The 16,964-nt window shown below is 40.5% G+C and overlaps 1 protein-coding gene across 3 annotated transcripts; it reads left to right on the plus strand.

The window, feature by feature from the left end:
• Positions 1–300: 300 nt before the first annotated feature.
• Positions 301–16,406, plus strand: LOC115046396 (protein bicaudal D homolog 2). Of its 3 annotated transcripts, XM_029506731.1 has the most exons (10): positions 301–425; positions 1,900–2,232; positions 4,219–4,431; positions 4,643–4,795; positions 5,943–6,458; positions 7,187–8,068; positions 8,782–8,961; positions 10,639–10,790; positions 12,275–12,635; positions 13,767–16,406. In XM_029506731.1, exons 2-10 carry the CDS (start codon positions 1,981–1,983, stop codon positions 13,770–13,772), a joined length of 2,715 nt encoding a protein of 904 aa, XP_029362591.1. In that variant the 5' UTR covers positions 301–425; positions 1,900–1,980; the 3' UTR covers positions 13,773–16,406. The 3 variants fall into 3 exon arrangements, with proteins under 3 accessions (XP_029362591.1, XP_029362589.1, XP_029362590.1); XM_029506729.1 differs by lacking the exon at positions 13,767–16,406 and having other exon boundaries at positions 12,275–13,453; XM_029506730.1 differs by lacking the exons at positions 301–425; positions 13,767–16,406 and adding an exon at positions 433–549 and having other exon boundaries at positions 12,275–13,453.
• The last annotated feature ends 558 nt before the right edge of the window (positions 16,407–16,964 follow it).

The raw sequence follows: 16,964 nt of genomic DNA on the forward strand, positions 1-16,964 counted from the left end.
TTTTTTTTTTTTTTTTTTACTCTTCTTGTTATTCCTCTCCTATTTAGCTCTTGTTTATGAATAGTTATAACAGTTTTTGCTGTTGAATTTTTATTCCAAAAACAAAAATAAATAAATATCAAATCGTCTAGCAAAACATCATGTTAGCGTCTCTTGGTGTGATTGCAATGCGCCGTTGTTTAGCTAGAGGGAGTAAAAGCGCTTTCGGGGTTTCGGCGCGCTTTTGACACTCGACCTCCGGCGAGACGAGAGGACCGAGGGGGGGGAGGAAGGGAAGGGAGGGAAGCCAGGGAGGGAAGCCAGGGAGGGAAGGAGGAAGGAGGGGAAGCGGCAGCTCTCACACCGCAGGGCTGGTTCCGCTCACGACCGGCGTTCCTGACGACAGGTCCCGGACGACGTGCAGCGTTAACGTCTGCAGGAAACTGGTGAGCTCCATCTTTGAAGTGAAACCAGACGTTAAGTGTTTTATATATTTTTTTTTATTTATTCTACTGTGGCCATTTAATGTTAGCCAATTAGCTCATCTGACAGGAACCGGCTGGTGATACGGTGAGAGAAACAACCGTGAGTCTGGAATTAGATGTCGTGTGTACCGCTAAGCTTGTGATTTTCTTTTTTAAGATAAATTTTTTTTTTTGGCTAGCTAGTTAGCATGATTCACCAGCTCGGCTCTGTTCGAAGCATCGTGGCGTCGTTTTCTGCCGACATCAGGCTAAAGCTACTCATGTTAGCTGTCCGGGGCCGTGTCCTGTTTCCAGAGCCGGTGTCGTCTCAGATTTTGGCACACTATATCTCCTGTCAGTAGACTTCCTCCTCCTCCGGGCTCTGAAACATGTTCAACATATGGTCCGGCGAAAAACATTCAGTGTCTGATTCCTAAGTTTACTACTTTTGTCTCATGTGATGGGGGAAGTGTAGTTTCTGGGCTGAGGGGAAGAGATGTGCGTACGGAACTCATCATTTGGCAGCAGGTCAGCCGGTGGCTGGTGTTTCCATCTTCGGTCAGAGAAGAGGACATGAGGAAATGGGGGAAGTCCGCCCCACCCAGTAAACTGGGTGCTCAATCCATATCGTGTCAACGCTGGATAATATTTAGTGGATATGATTTTATAATCTTTCTGATTAACACGAACTACTTGCTCATTATGGCAGGTGTAATGGTGCTGATGTTGAAAAGCATCCACCCATAGTAGTGATGTGTACTTCCCATTTTAATCATGAAACCCTGATAACTGTGCCAAAGTGTGGAGTTATTATTAACGCCGCTTCCGGGGCTATTTATTGGGGGTTTCTTCCTGTTAAATGGGAGTTTTTCCTCCCCATTGTCGCCAGGTGCTTGCTCTTTGTGTGAACAGTTTAATGCTTTTCTATAGTGTGATATATCGAGTTAATGTATATTGTGATTCAAATATAATTGAGTTTAATTTAACTTTACCTAATCTTTGTTATACCATGAGTCTAAATCTGCAAAGTAATCAGGAATTGAATTCATTGAATGAACAAGTACACGTACTTTGAACTCTAGTTAAGCACAGTACTTGAGATAATGTATGTGCTTGCACTCCACTACAAGTTATGATTGATAACATATCCAAAGTTTTCATAGTGGGCTGTTATTTTTATATATATATATATATATATATATATATATATATATATATATATGCAAACTGAATCAGTCAAGTAATTTATGGCTTGGATTTGCTTAGCAGCCATTTTGGCTTTCACAGCACAGATAAGTGTTTCCTTTTAACAACTCCCCGAAATTAATCTTGCCCCAAACAGTTTGCACAACTGGTGCCACAATACGATTTATATAAAACAATTTTGCTGCCAGGGCCATTGTTCTAAATACTTTACATAACCAGTAAGCACGGTCTTTGTCTTTTGTTTTTGTAGTGTGGAGTAATGAGAGTGGAGGAGTGAAGGAGGAAGGTGTCCCAGTAGAACATTGGCAGACAAGTGGGAGGCCAGGCAAAGATGCTGGAGGCCGATGCAGACCCAGCAGGAGCTGCAGTGGAAGGAGAGGGGGAGGCGGTAATGGTGAGTGGAGACTTGAAGGCTGAGGTGGTACGGCTGACTCTGGAGCTCCAGGAGGCCACAGAGGAGAAGCTACAGGCAGCCCGTTATGGCCTTGTGGTGCTGGAGGAAAGTTCTGCTCTCAAGGTGAAACACAGGCAGCTGGAAGAGGAGCATGAAGCCCTCAAAGCGGAGCTTCAGCAGCTCAAAGAGGTAGGAACACCCCAGGCCTTCTAGTTATATTTATATATTTAGACAACAAATGCAGTATAGATTTTTCATCTACGCCTGTGATGATCTTCTTCTGACAGCTTTTCAAGTGCTTGTTTTCCCCCCATTAAATTACTACTAATTTGTGACCTTTGTCATTTATTGCCTAAATTAAAAAAAAAAATTCTTACATCAAACAAATATTTCTTTGATTATGTAACATTATAACTCAGACAAGCTATCAGCCAATTCAAAATTTGATACAGTTTTATTCTGTCTGTTTTTATTCACTCTGCTTTACTATGTCCAAAAGCTTTTTTATTTCCGGGTTTCATATCTCACTCTAAACTAAATAAATAAAGTTGACATCTCAAATGCAGATATTTTATCAAAACTGTCAGTTTGCTCATGTTGCTCATTTTAATTAACAACTGAGGAGCAGGTAGAAAACAGTCACATAAGCATAATATTGTTGTTTCTTGATAGGTAACATTCAGTTATGACATACATATTATTGCTCATCCATTCATGACCTTTTAGTACTTGTCTTTTTTTTTAATCAGCAGGAAGAGCTCTAGCATATTATACTAAGATTATATGTAGAGTTAATTTTGATCTTGTGTACCATCTAATGTCAATGGCATCAGAGTCAAAAGACCCTTCAGTGATTAAGACAATTCTAACAGCATATCCTATTTTAGTACGCAGGATTCTTCTTTCTCATCCAAGTCATTTTGAAACTTAACTGTATTACATGAAGGATTGAATTATGTGAGCACTGGATAGCCTAGACAAAAAGATTAGACAAATATAATGAAACTCAGATTATCATGTAAGATATGCCTTTCACACATATTATGAATTTTGTCATATGCCTCTCATTGCCTTTAACATCTGAACAATCTACATGCTTTTTTACAATCTTGGTGATTCCCAGTGTTACATTTAGTTCTTTTTTTCTTTAATAATCAACCCCTTGTGAAATAAAATTGAGAGCCACATAAGTACAACAGACATTTTTTACAGCCACAGTTTATTGCACTTTGTACAAATATGCATACTAAATCATTGTGTCATCCTTATGTTGGCATAATGCCAAATGACTAATAGGTGAGAGACTTATATTATTTTGTGATGTATACATTCTCACAAATACAACAGATGGGCATCAAAGGTATTTGAACTAGTACAGGTTTTTTAAAACAAATTTATTTAAGAAGGCAATTGCATGAAAGTTAATCCAGTCATGTGGGCAAATGTTTGATCTGCCTGTTTAAAGTGAGAGAGAAATAACATTCAAGTCCTGCTTTCAGCATATTTGGAAATTTTGTAATGAATATGTGCCAATGCAATTCTAGAAATTGGTCCAGCCCAATGTTTTATAATCACATATCAAGCAAAGCTCTTTACTTCTGAAGGGACATCGTGGTACAGAATGTCACTTATTTCATATAATCTGCATAAAGCTAATTTCTTGGCTGTTTACCTACCTCAGCTTTGGCAGTTTTAACAAAGCTGAGTGGACTCATGTTGAAAATTAGCATCATTATATAACTGCATCATGATGTTCAGTTGAGCGTATTTAGTAGCCTTTGACCATTTTTCCATTGGCATTCATTGACACATAATGTGTCAAGGTTGCTGATTAGTGACCTGTGATGACATATGTGGAAGTACAGTATTCGGCTCAAATTATCACTGCGGATGCATAAGTATGCGCTGTGATATGTGTGGAAGCTGCTGTTAAGGTCTAAGGTTTCTTGTTACAGAACCATAACACCTATTTCCTTGTGGTCAAGTTTCAGGTGATGGTTGCTGAAGAAAACCAATTTCCTTTTCTTTGTTAATTACACTGCCTTTCTTGGTATCAGTATTACAAGATAAATGCATTTGTCTTCAAGCACTGCAGATGGTCCAGTGTGTAACATGCTGTAGCCTGCCAAATACTGCAATTAATGCCTACTTCTTGATAATTTCTTTTGTATTAAGGCGTTTGCTGATTCTGTGAGCAGCCAGAAGCGTGCAGCTGCTGATGGAGAGTGCCGAGAGGAGTGCCTGCTGCAGGAGACTGCCAGTAAAGAGGCTGCCATGGCAACTCGCATTGAGGAAGTGCAAGCAGATCTCAAGCAATCACGGCTTGCTCTGGGCAATGCTCACGCAGAAATCGATAGACTGGTGGTGGTGTCTGCCCAGTTAAAGAAGGTATGGTGCCTGCAGAATATTTGTTACTGTAAGATATCATGTCCTATCTTTTCACGATGCACAGGAATGAGCCCATTAAGTATTGGAGTATGTATTAGCTTTGAAGTCTCATTCCCAATCTGTAATTAACTGCGTATGACATGCATGGGTTGGAAATTGCAGTTGAGATTTTGTGCTTTGTGCTGATCTGATAGCAGACTCTGTTCCACAGGAATGTGAATGTCTGGAGGCAGAGAAAGGTCATCTGAGAGATGAGATGAAGGAATATAAAGTACGTGAGTTACGCCAGTTGCAGGACAATGGCGAGCTTGAGGAAGAAAACATATCTCTGCAAAAGCAGGTGTCTGTACTCAAGGAAAACCAGGTCAGTTACAATTCAAGATGCACAAATTAATTTCAACCTACTGGCTGTGACTGTAAGTGGTTTGTTGGTTAATAATTAAAACTGTAGATTGCCAGAACAAATAATGTACAACCTAAATCCATTACTGTGTTATTAAAATGTCTTTAAAAACAGTATACCCAAAATGCTTTTGGGCTCATACTGTCCCCTAAAAAACCTTTTGAATTTACCCATCCTAAAAAAGGAAAGTTGTTCTCCATGCCACAAATCTCACACCTCTTCTCTCTGTTTGTTGACAAAACCTCACAATTGGAATGCACATTGGTCAATGTTGAAGAGAACTGTCTGGCCAGTTGCTAGATGATTAATTATGTTATCTTCAGAAATCGAAGTAGCCTCCATGGCAGAGAGTAGGCATACTTCTCCTGATTACCTACGACTATCTCCCTTAAGAACCAGATACTATGAATATACCTATAGCTCATACCACCAATTGGCAATAATCTATTGAAAAGTCACGTGTGATGTGCTCATTCTTATGCCATTCTTAAGGGTGTGAGACAAGTCCTTCAAAATGAGCCTTCTGTGTATATTGAAGCTCTGCCAAGACAAATTTTCCATGACAAGTTCTAAATGTAGCAGAGGCCTTTTTGTGTGTACATGACCTGTGTATTGACTTTCAGATAGAACCAAGTCGTGCCTGTTTAGTTGCTGTTGCCAAAAAACACCAAAAAGTCTTGACATTTTTAGACGAAACCCCATAATGATCTAAGTACAATCAATCATGCACAAACACCTTCATTCTTACATATTGATCTTTAAATAAAGAGGCTTTTTTTTTTTTTTTTGCCAATTGTGATGTAAAGATTGGGGCCAACTGAGCTAAGTAACTAACATGAGTTGAGTATCATTCAGTATTTCTGCTTTTTTATGTTGTTTGACATTTTAAAGAAAGTTAAAACATGACTTAAGTGTAATTAAAATGTTCGGCCTGATCAAAATATCTCAATATTTTATTCCACTGCTGTATTCCTTACAAAATGAAACTATATAATGAAAAGAGTATACATTTAAACCCTTATGGGTGGTGATCATGAAATTGTCGTCGCTAGCCATAACTCTTTGAGATAGACTTTTATGCAGTCATATTTTTTTTAACGCATTTCAGGTTGAGTTTGAATCGATAAAGCTTGAGCTGACCCAGAAGAATGAGGAGCAGGAGGAGCTGCGAGCTCAGCTGGAGGAAGCAGCCAGGCTGAGGGAAATAGCAGAGATGCAACTGGATGAGGCCCTGGAAGCCCTGAAGGAGGAGAGGGAGCAGAAGAACAGTCTGCGGCGAGAGCTCTCTGCCCTGACCCTTAACCCCTTTGATTCTGTGGGGAACCTGGAGCTCCACTTGGAACAGATGGACGACAGCCAGGAAGAGGGCCAGGGTAGAGGGAGGTTAGGTGAGGGTGAGGGAGAGGACCAGGACAGTGGCTACAACAATGGTCCTGGGTCTGCTCCCGGTTCTGCTCACCCTCCTCACTTGGTGGGCTCCAAAACTAACGGCCTCATCCATAGCTGCTCTACTCCGCACAACAGTGATGTGTTCCTACGTGCTCCAACTTCAGGCCTTGTGTCAGATCTACTGAGTGAGCTACACTTTTCAGACAGTCAAAAACTGAAGCAGCAGCTCCTACAGGTAGGCAACAATAAAAATGTGCTACCATTTTTATATATATATATATATATATATATATATATATATTATTCACAGAGAAGATGCCTTATGTTGAAACTAGTCTTAGATCAAAGCATCTGTTATAACCAGATTGAAGTGTGAGATTCTCACGAAGGTTAGTTTTGGTAACTAAAGTGCTGATGAGATTTCTGCTGCTTCCTGCTCTAGACCACATCCCCTGTGTGTTAGTGTGCTACATTTTCTATATTAAGAAAAAACACCTGGCACAACATTGCATAAACTACCTAACAGAGTAATTTTGTTAACTTCTGATACAATCAGGTTTAACAAATTGCTGGTAGTCAAGACAACTAAGGATGTCTTGAACTGTCATGCCTGAGATATATTATTAATGAAGCTGTTAAATTGGGGGTTGGGGAACCATACCCACCAGATGTTTAGACTATGGAGCGGAATGAGGTCAGCTTGGGTTTTACATAAAAGATGCATGAAGAGTAAAGGAGATTCTCGGGGGAGAAAAATGTGTGCAGTATAGAACTCTTCTTGTGTTTTATGGAACATAATCAAGTGTTGGTATAGTGCTGTTACCCTGGCCTAGAACTGAAATTGATTGATTTGATAATTTTTTCAGAAATGAATCAGCTTTAATTGATTTTATCTAATTGACAACTTACATCTTCATACTTTGAGAAGAGTTTAATCTTTTGTGTATTTGTGTCTCTACCAAGGCGGAAAGAGAAAAGTCCAGCCTGGCTAGCAAAGTGGAGGAACTGCAGATGCAGCTGGTAATGTCCAAACAGGCACTCAATCAGCAAGAGGACAAAGTTGGTTCTCTCACGCAGCAGCTGGAGGCCGTGCAGAGCAGCCAGGCGCACAACCAGGAGACAGATGACAGAGCAGATGATGACACAGAGATTGGAGATGGTGGCAATGGTGTCTTTGACTATGAGGTAGACACCAAGAGCAAGGAGGTGTTGGAGGCAAGGATGCGCTCAGCCAGCGAAGAGCTCCTGAACCTGCGAGATGAACTCTCTCAGGCAGGAACGCGTTATAATGCTTTGGAGCAGAGATACAAGCTGGAGAAGGACCGGTGGAGAGCAGAGGCCCAGGAGCTGGCTGACAAGATCCGTCAGTGCATAAAGTCCAGTAAACAGGACCAGGAGCGCATCAGTGAGCTGGAGAAGGAGATTGGGGCCACACGGAAGGTGGCGATAGATTCAGAGGGGCACTTGAGTGTTGCCCAGGAAGAGCTGCTGGCTTTCTCTGAGGAGCTGTCCAACCTCTATCACCACATCTGTGTGTGCAATAATCTGACGCCAAAACGGGTCACCCTGGACTATTACCGTGATAGTGCTAGGGCAAGTGGTGGAGCAAGTAGTGCAAGAAGATCACACCATGTCTACGCACAGCACAACACCCAGAAGAAGCCCAGACCCAATGACATGTTCATTTCCAAAGCTGCAGCATTGCAGTTTATGGGGGAGGTGGACAGTGCAGGAGCCACAGCAGAATCTCCTAATTGCCCTGGCTCCCCCACCCTGGATTTCAGGGACCCCTCCAATGTCCGTAACTTGGTAGCAGTCATCCGTTGCCAGATCAAACACCTCAGGGTAAGATGGTACTGCTTATTGCAGACTGCTATTCTACTGCTACTTGATTTTGAACTCAAAGTTTTAAACTGTGAACATTTTATGACTCCCTCTTTCTGGCTTGCTGAAAGCCTTTCTTTTGTTCTAAGCGGAGGCATTTCCTCCTGCACAAATTTCCTGCTGGGCTTAATGCTCAGCTCAGAGTGTTAAAAGTAGCTGAGTGGCTCCCATGTCTGTACAAATCCATTGCGTGGTGTGGGCTATGTTAACACGTGTGTGTGTGTGTGTGTGTGTGTGTGTGTGTGTGTGTGTGTGTGTGTGTTAGGGGTGGTGGGTGGGGGGATGAATGGATTGGATTATCAGGGGTCAAAGTTGTGGCTTTGACTGCAGAGAATCCTTTAAGAAAACACAAGTGTCTGGAACAGTGGAATCTTCTTGTCTTTTTGTGCAAATTCATTTCACGGGTATATTGCTGAAAAAAGAAAAAGTATTTAACACAAATAAAACAAATTGTTTGGCCATTGCTATTAATATGATATTTCTGCACAGAAAAAAATAGCAAAACAAAGTGTTTTCTATATTATCTCAATATATACTCTCTATATAGACAGGTTTATTTATTTATTTATTTATTTTTTGCTGCCAGCAAATGACAGTAGAATTTTCCTGTTGCCAGAGAAAAAAAATAAGTCGCCTTCTCACTTACATGATTAAGTTCTTTTATATTCCCTCAGGTGGCAGTGGACCTGTGTCGGCAGAGGGGAGCTATGCCTTACTCAGGGCTCAGCAGCAGCGGAGAGTCAGAACGGGATGCTGAGAGCCTCTTGGAGGAAGTATTAAAACTCAAGTCTCTCCTCAGCACCAAGAGGGAACAGATTGCTACCCTCAGGACTGTTCTCAAGGCTAACAAACAGGTAGGACAGGCTTGGCTAAAATACCAATACCAACCTGTTTTTCTGACAGAGTTTGACTCCATTTCACAAAGAAAGAAAACAGCGCGGGTTGTATTGTCAACTCTATGAAATATAGACTGAATTTCCACTAATGAATTTTATCGCATTTGACACTTAGAACTGATTACTGGATGCCACTGAAAGCATGACAGCATGAACATTGCTCTAATATAGACACTGAGTGGCCCAACTAGGTAGGTCCACATCAGCCCAGGTAGTTAAAACCACTTTCTTACAAGGGGATTGCCTCATTTAATTCTATTCAAACTTATTTTAGCCACAGACCTCTTTGATTTCGATTTGTGTCTGCTGCAGTAACTGATTGAGGACTATAGGCTATGAGGCTCTTATGAACAACAGTAAATTGTATAATCTACCGATATTGTTCATTGGCATTTTAGGGGCATCTGTAAATTGTAATAGCAGAAAATAAAAATAATCTGGGTTACACACTCCCCCTGTAAACTCCATCACATGCTGTGCCACTCAGAGCCACGAGTAAATTCTTAAATGAAGGAAACACTGTGTACATTACAGGGTTTAGGTGCTGCAATAACATTACTGAGATTAGTGAGGAAATGTCTTTCTTTAACAAAGAAAACCTAAATGAAAAGGAATCCTGTATATATCTTATTTCATCCAGACCTGTTGCATGTCTTTTTCCTGCTCTGGCTTTAAAGTGCTCAGACAGGATGACGAAACGAACAAGAAGACAGATCGAGGATTTTTGGATTTGAATTGGCAAGCAAAATCAATAAGGGAACTGGTTTCACTATTACCCTCTAAGAGCTGTCAATACGATGCAGTCATATAATGTCCAAGACTAACCTGTGGTTTCTTTGCAAGTGTTTTAAAATAAGCTTTCTCCTTTGTGCCAACATCGGGGGGGGTTGTCAAATTCAGTATTTTTGAAATGAATATGATTGTCCTGATAACATAAGAAGCAGGTCGTCTTAAAAAGTATTATCCCTGTCTAATCTTCACATAAGCGGTATGGTTGACCTGTATCGTCAGTGTCCTGTCTAGACAGTTCCTAGTGCTCCAATGGTCGTACACCTTGAGTACAGGCTGAGGTGAAGGTTCCTCTTCACCCTCCCCTGTTGAGGGCCTCAAGCACTGAATGACCTGTTTCTGTCATCCCCTGAGCTGTCACTCTCCCTTTTATACACACACACACACACACACACACACACACACACACACACACACACACACACACACACTCAAGGTAATCTGCCTGGCAAGGCCATTATTGCATGCTGTATTTTCCCTTCTCAACTCTCATTTCCCACACTGATTTGGTCTGTGATGTAATTGTGGTATTTACATATTAGACCTCTGTAATGAAGATTATATTTAAGTTGTAAATACATGTAAGATGATCACACGAGGGACAAACTGGGTTCAAGCCTTCAGTGGCCCTGTTGTTGCATGGTGAATTAAATGGCATAAGTTTTTAGTTGGTGTTGTCTACTCTGCTGCAGAAGTCTCTATGATGGTGCTCTGAGTATGATATACACATATCGGTAAAATTTCTTGTCTACTATACAATTAATACATGATAATATGCATTAATTCCTCCACTTTGAATGGGAAATTGTGTGTTGTGTTGAATCTGTATATTTGTTGTCAATGCAGACCGCAGAGTTGGCCCTGTCCAATTTGAAAACCAAGTATGAGACAGAGAAGAGCATGGTGTCGGAGACAATGATGAAACTGCGCAATGAGCTCAAAGCTCTGAAAGAGGATGCTGCTACCTTTTCTTCACTCCGAGTCATGTTTGCCAGCCGGTAAGGTTTCCTTATTTATGTGCGATTAAAAATATTCTATTCAGCTTTGTCTTAGAGAAGTTGAACGTTCCTTGGCTCCAATTGTCTGGTCTTTGCATCTTTGGTACTTTTCTTTATGCTTAGTAATGGCGCCTTTGTTGTACAGCTGTAGCTAACGCTCATGTAATAAGCTTAACTTGCTTATTACGCCTGTGGACAATCCACTGGTTCACGTGAAGATTACGAACCACATGCTCTGCCCTGTGCCTACGGGGGAGGAGGGAAGGACAGGTTTGTCCCATCAAGCCAGGTCACCTTAGGGAAAGAAGCCTCATGTTGATAGGAAATGGGTGGGGCAGTAGACAGAGTGAGAGGGTGCTATCACAAGTCAAACCTCAGTCACTAATCACTAACCTCTTCATCAGAGCATCAGATGTAATAGTGGTTGAATAGAGGAATGTTTTTGTGGGAGTTCACTAATGGCTCTAATACTGTTTTTTTTTCCTCTCTATTTCCAATGGGCAGCAAAAAATACATATTGTCATTAGAGGCTTGAGAATCTTCTTAGAGATGCATTACACTGTCTAGGCTGTCTCCAGACAGTTATGAGCTGGGATTTGATTATCCTTAAGAAGAATTAGAGAACGGACAGAGTTCAAGGACTATTGTCTGTTGTACCAGGCTATAGATTATGTCTTAAAAAGATCACCATTGCTGATAATAAGATTAGTGGTGCCACCATGTGGATAACTGGAGTAACTGCATTTCACTGTGTGTCACAAAGGTCACTAATGGGCAGACTGTCTGACATCAGTCACCCCAATCAGTCATCACCAATAAATCATTGATAAGTTTTCAATTTGGAATTTTGTTTCTATTTTAATTGGCACCACTTATGTAGATTTCATGGCCCTGGTCATGTATGTTGTAAGTGTCATCTTTACAGCACCCATCTCTTCCTGCTCAAAAAAATTATTGTAGTCAAACAACATAAAATGAACAAATTGCTTGTAAGTCAAAGTATAAGTAATAATGAAAAGATTTTTTGGCATCACCTTCTGATCCTTTTAGTATTTGTGGGTGTGATCCAAAAAACATAACTAGTCTTTGTCATTTTAAGATATTTGTGAAGTATTGTTTTATAGACAAGTAACAAATAATACATTAATGAAAATGCCATAATATGCTGAAATCCAAGCATTTGGTGTTGACTGTTAGTGTAATTTTTGTTAGTCTACCATAACCAGTAATAACTTTTTCTCAGGCTTGTGATTGCTCAACATGTCTTCACAGTTAAATTGGAGTCTATGAACTTGCCATGCTTTTGGACGGGTGTTTCTGTTTCTTTTGTGAATGGAGATATCTTTGATATATTCTAATGACTACCTAAGTGTGTGTGGCTCAGCTTATGAATCGTGTTTAGCAGCTTTGCTGTGTCTCTGGCTTTGTAATCTGGTCGTTCCTGCATGTGCATGTTGCATCTTTTTATTTTCTGCACCTCTCAGGTGTGACCAGTATGTCACCCAACTGGATGAAATGCAGAGGCAGCTGGCAGCAGCTGAGGATGAGAAGAAGACCCTGAATTCTCTGCTGCGCATGGCCATCCAGCAGAAACTGGCTCTTACTCAGCGTTTGGAAGACCTGGAGGCGCCTCTGTCTACCCACAGCTTGAACAGCAGCCCTCGCCGGTCCCGAGCCAAAGAATTGGCCAACAAGTCAGGCAGGGCCCCTCGGAGTCCCAGAAGCAGTCCGGCACGCCCGCCACTGAGGAGCAGTCCACGGGCTAGTCCAGTTCTTGGCAGCAGTGTTCCCACCATGGCCACGCACCACCTGCGAGCTCTAACACGAAGCCTCCATACAAGCCCTGTAAGAACCCCTCTTTCTCTTTGTCCTGACAACCCCAGCCAAACAAGTAGCCGGTCTTCTAAAGGAAGGGATCTCCCAAGAGACGCCACTTTCATTAGAAGTCGTAGTGTCAGTGATGTTTTTAATGCAGCGTCAAATTCTGGCCACTCTCTCACACGTAAAAGCTCCACTAGTTCTGTGAACAGTGAAGTAATGGTCAAAGTCAGTGATTCAAGAAAGGGTGCATCAGGCCGGAGGGCTTCTTTCCCTGCACGGCAGGATACCTTCATCACAACTCACATTGTACCTGCCTCTTCCAGCCCCAAGCTAAAGTCTTCTTTGTTTTCTTCATCCATAGATAATATAACCTCTTCCAAAGTTTTGCGAGTGCATTCTAACAGATCTGAAGCATGGAGTGAAAATAAACAAAAGCCTGATCTAAAACCAAACGTAGATACTTCTGTGCGAAGAAAGCAACCGTTGGCTTCCAGGTCTAACTCTGCTCAAACAGCAGCTGCATGCCATGACACATGTCAGTCGGCCTCAGTCTCTTCTCGGCTGAATGTGAAATCGTCAGGGACCCTGACATCCACATCTCCCGCTGTTCACAATCCACCCAGTAAAACCAGGATGACTGGGGTGTGTAGAGAGTCAAGACGTAGATTAACAAACTCCACGACTAGAACTACTGAGGAATCCCACACCAATGTTAGTAAAAGCTCTGGTCATAAAGCTCAGGCCACATCTGGCCGGGCACGGAGCACACACTCGAAATCATCTCGCAGACGATGAGATGAAACAGCCGAGGATTCATACTTAATACTAAACTTACCTTATTATGTCTATATCAAGAAAGAAATATTAAATAAGCCAATCACTTATTATATATAAGATATCTATTAGGTTAGCTTTTTCATATTTGGAACAATCACTTGTGTTCTTGCACAAACTTCTTTAGCACTAATTATTATTTGGGCTAAAAATAGTTTTACTTTGATTATATATTTTTCTTTAACCAAATTCTTAACCTTGATTTTCTGATCATTTTATATGCTATATTGATCTATTGATCCTTCTAAATTACCCTCATCTTTTTAAGTTTTTTTGTTGAACTAAATGTTTTCTTGTCTCTGTCTCACCCTGTCCCCGTAGCGCTGAAACACTCCTTCCATTACTCCAAACCCCTTCTTCTCCATAAGGACCTGTCTTCATGTTGACTCCCCGGCTCCCTCCTCCTTTCCCGACTCAAGACATCCTGTTCATCCCAGATACGATGCTACATTACCCACTCTGCCCACCAGAAACAGAAAAAAAATTGCAAAAAGAAAAAAAAAAAAATCTCTCATCCCGTCCTCTCGGTCTTCTCTGCTTGGAGCGGAGAAACCTGCATGCAGCCTGGAGAAGGATGAAGAGAGACATGTGCTGCTCATTGCTGTGTGAAGTCATTGACTGTGTCTTGTCTAAAAGTGGTTCCAGCTTCATTTGGTCTTGTTCAGGGCTGTGTGTTGTGTTGAACCACTGATAGTATTTATTCCACATCGAGACTTTTCATGTACAGTGCTTCTATCCTCAGACTTTTATTCAAGGCTATGATCTGTTTAAGGCTGTTTATGTCTACACTCTTGCCTTTAGTCTGGCATCCTCGTCAGGCCTTTCCTGCATCTTTTACTGTCTGTAAGCTGTTAGATCTTCTGTGATAGATGTCCAAGGTAGTGGTTTTTATAGAACAATGCAGCCTTACTGAAATAATTGCTATCCTAAAAGTAGAAAGTCTGCTATAGTCTAGAGGTTCCTCCCTATAACTGGTGGTACGGTGACATGCCCTTTTTTATCCAATGACATGTCTTGCTCTTTGGCTCCAGCCACACCCTTTAACTAGAGGTTTGTAAACGCACCATTTCATTGATGGAAAGTGATCAGCCATAAATTCACCACCTCAGGTCAAACACCGAGTTATCAGACACATGATCTGGGAGATCTCTAATGTGCATCTTACTTTGCAAACTATGCAGACCAAGTCAGGAGTGCCTGTATTCTTCCTGCTGTTCTTTAGGATCATGGTGGGTTTTTGAAGCTTATCTTTGTTTCCAGTCAACAGTTGCTGGCTGCAGTCATTTTCCAGTAGCCGTTTAGCACCTCTCATAGTAATCAGCTTTTGGAATTCACCCGGGAATGCATAGTGGTAGAAGTGCACAATGTGCCAGTACTGGCTGATAATTATCTCGTGGGTGTTGAACTATGGGTTTTATTTGTCTAATGTAAGTCAATAACTCCACTAACTTGGTTTTCCCTAAACCCAATACTAACTTGTTGCCTCATGCTCATTGTTCTCAATTGCAAAATTATGTTAACCGTTCCCATTCTGCTTCTGCTTTTTCTCACTTCAGCTTAGCAACAATCATGTTTCGTATATCATCATTTAATGTCACCATGTGTGCTACCAAAGTAAGCATGTTGTCATGAAGTAGTGTTACCCAGAGTAAGCTAGTCTCTTCTCCTGTGGCCACAGCATCCATTGTTGTCAGTTAGGAATGCCAATAGTTCTAGCAGGCTGCTGGTAGGGTTGTTGCTTATAGAAAGACTGAAAAACAATAATGCCCCATGATTATGAGAAGCAATACGCTTTAAATCTAACAGCCCACTAAGACTCACAACAGCAAATAAATAAATGAATTTAAGACAAAAAATATATTTCAAAACAGGAACAGAAAAATACACTTTTTTTAATTATAGATATAAATACATGTTCATCAATGGCCACAAAATTGGTTTCTTGTAAATAAATGTGATGCCAGGACTTTGATTTGAGGACAGCATCACATATGTCAGCGTTGGCACTGTACCATCATCTGTCTGAGTGACAGAGTGCAGTTTATATTCAAAATGAATTATCCGATGTGACCAATCATAATCATAACACCTCATTTGGAACTGGATGTTTGAAAACAAATCACAGCTGAATGCAAGAAATCGTTGACATCACTCTTTTTAAAGCTCAATTGTTGTGTGGTTCAGTGAACGATGCCACATCCTGCTGATTGATTTCGTTTTAATTATTGTTTCAGTGCCTTGATTTTTGATTTATTTAACATTCACATTTTCTAAATCGAGGCTACTTCTACCATGTAGTTGTGATTTTTTTTTTTTTTTTTTTCCTTTGAAGGTATGTTTTATCTGCTTTAAGGAAACTCATTGAGCAGTGTTAGCACTGAATAAAGTGATATTCCATTTTGACAAAATATTTTCACTTTTTAGCTGGAATGCCTTGTAGGAGCTCAGCGATGAAGGAATTTTTTTTTACTTCAGCTTCCCCTAAATTAATGGCTACCTTCTGTCAACACTTACTGTGAGACAAGTTACTTTATAAATATTATGGATATAGAGCATTAGCATAACATCAGAACAATATACAGTATTACAATGGGATTTTGAAAATGACAGGTCTGCCGGAGGGAGCTGGACTGTTTATGGTTGATTGTCCATAAGCTCGGGCTAAAAAGTGAAAATGCTTGAATATAATGTCATATTGCTTTGAAGGTTGTAAATTGATTTTTTTTTTAAAATCTATTTAATTATCTGGTCAGATGTGTGTATAATTTAATTACCATTGTTGTATAATATTTTGACTGTATTTATGTGAATGGCATTCTGTGTAAATTGTTTCTAGAAGACAACATGCACACACTCCGCTTCACACATTGGACGGGCCTCAACTTTTTATGTGTATGCAAGTTACCTCTCGTTAACCTGTGAACCACTTTTGTCATGAAGAATAAAAACAAGCAAACACTGTATGTTGTGTGGTATTTTAGTCATGTCTAACACAGAATTATGAGATGTTTCCAGGTTACTCAGTGGGATTATGCGGCATACTTGTTGATGAATGCATTTGCTGTCTGTGGTATGCCATGTTAAGTGCTCATTCTGAAAGCTTAATGGATTTTCTTTTCTACTAAGGAGCGAAGTTGAGTAAACAAGGGAAATGCAGAGCACAGCGTTTCAGCTGCTGTCCTTGACACCTGAATATCAGAATTTATAACTAAGTGCTTCACCAAAAAAATTTAACAAGGATTAGAAGAAATACAGAACAAGCTCTGCTGTACTGAGGGCTGAGTTAGTTCTAATCCTTTTCATTTTATTTTGAGGTTTGACTCCGGTCCAACTCTGTCATGTGAGGGTAATATTTTCATGTAAAACAAACTAAGAACTATTCAAAATACAAAGTCAGTCACTCAAAATATATTCTCCCCTCTAAAATTAGAATTACAGATTAAGTTAATTTCAAGTTCAAGTGGAAACTATTAAGAAATCCTTTATAGTGAAACAAGTTGTCGTCAATGTGTTAGTGCA

The sequence above is a fragment of the Echeneis naucrates genome, chromosome 7, assembly GCF_900963305.1.
Source record: "Echeneis naucrates chromosome 7, fEcheNa1.1, whole genome shotgun sequence".
Taxonomy (NCBI): Eukaryota; Metazoa; Chordata; class Actinopteri; order Carangiformes; family Echeneidae; genus Echeneis; species Echeneis naucrates.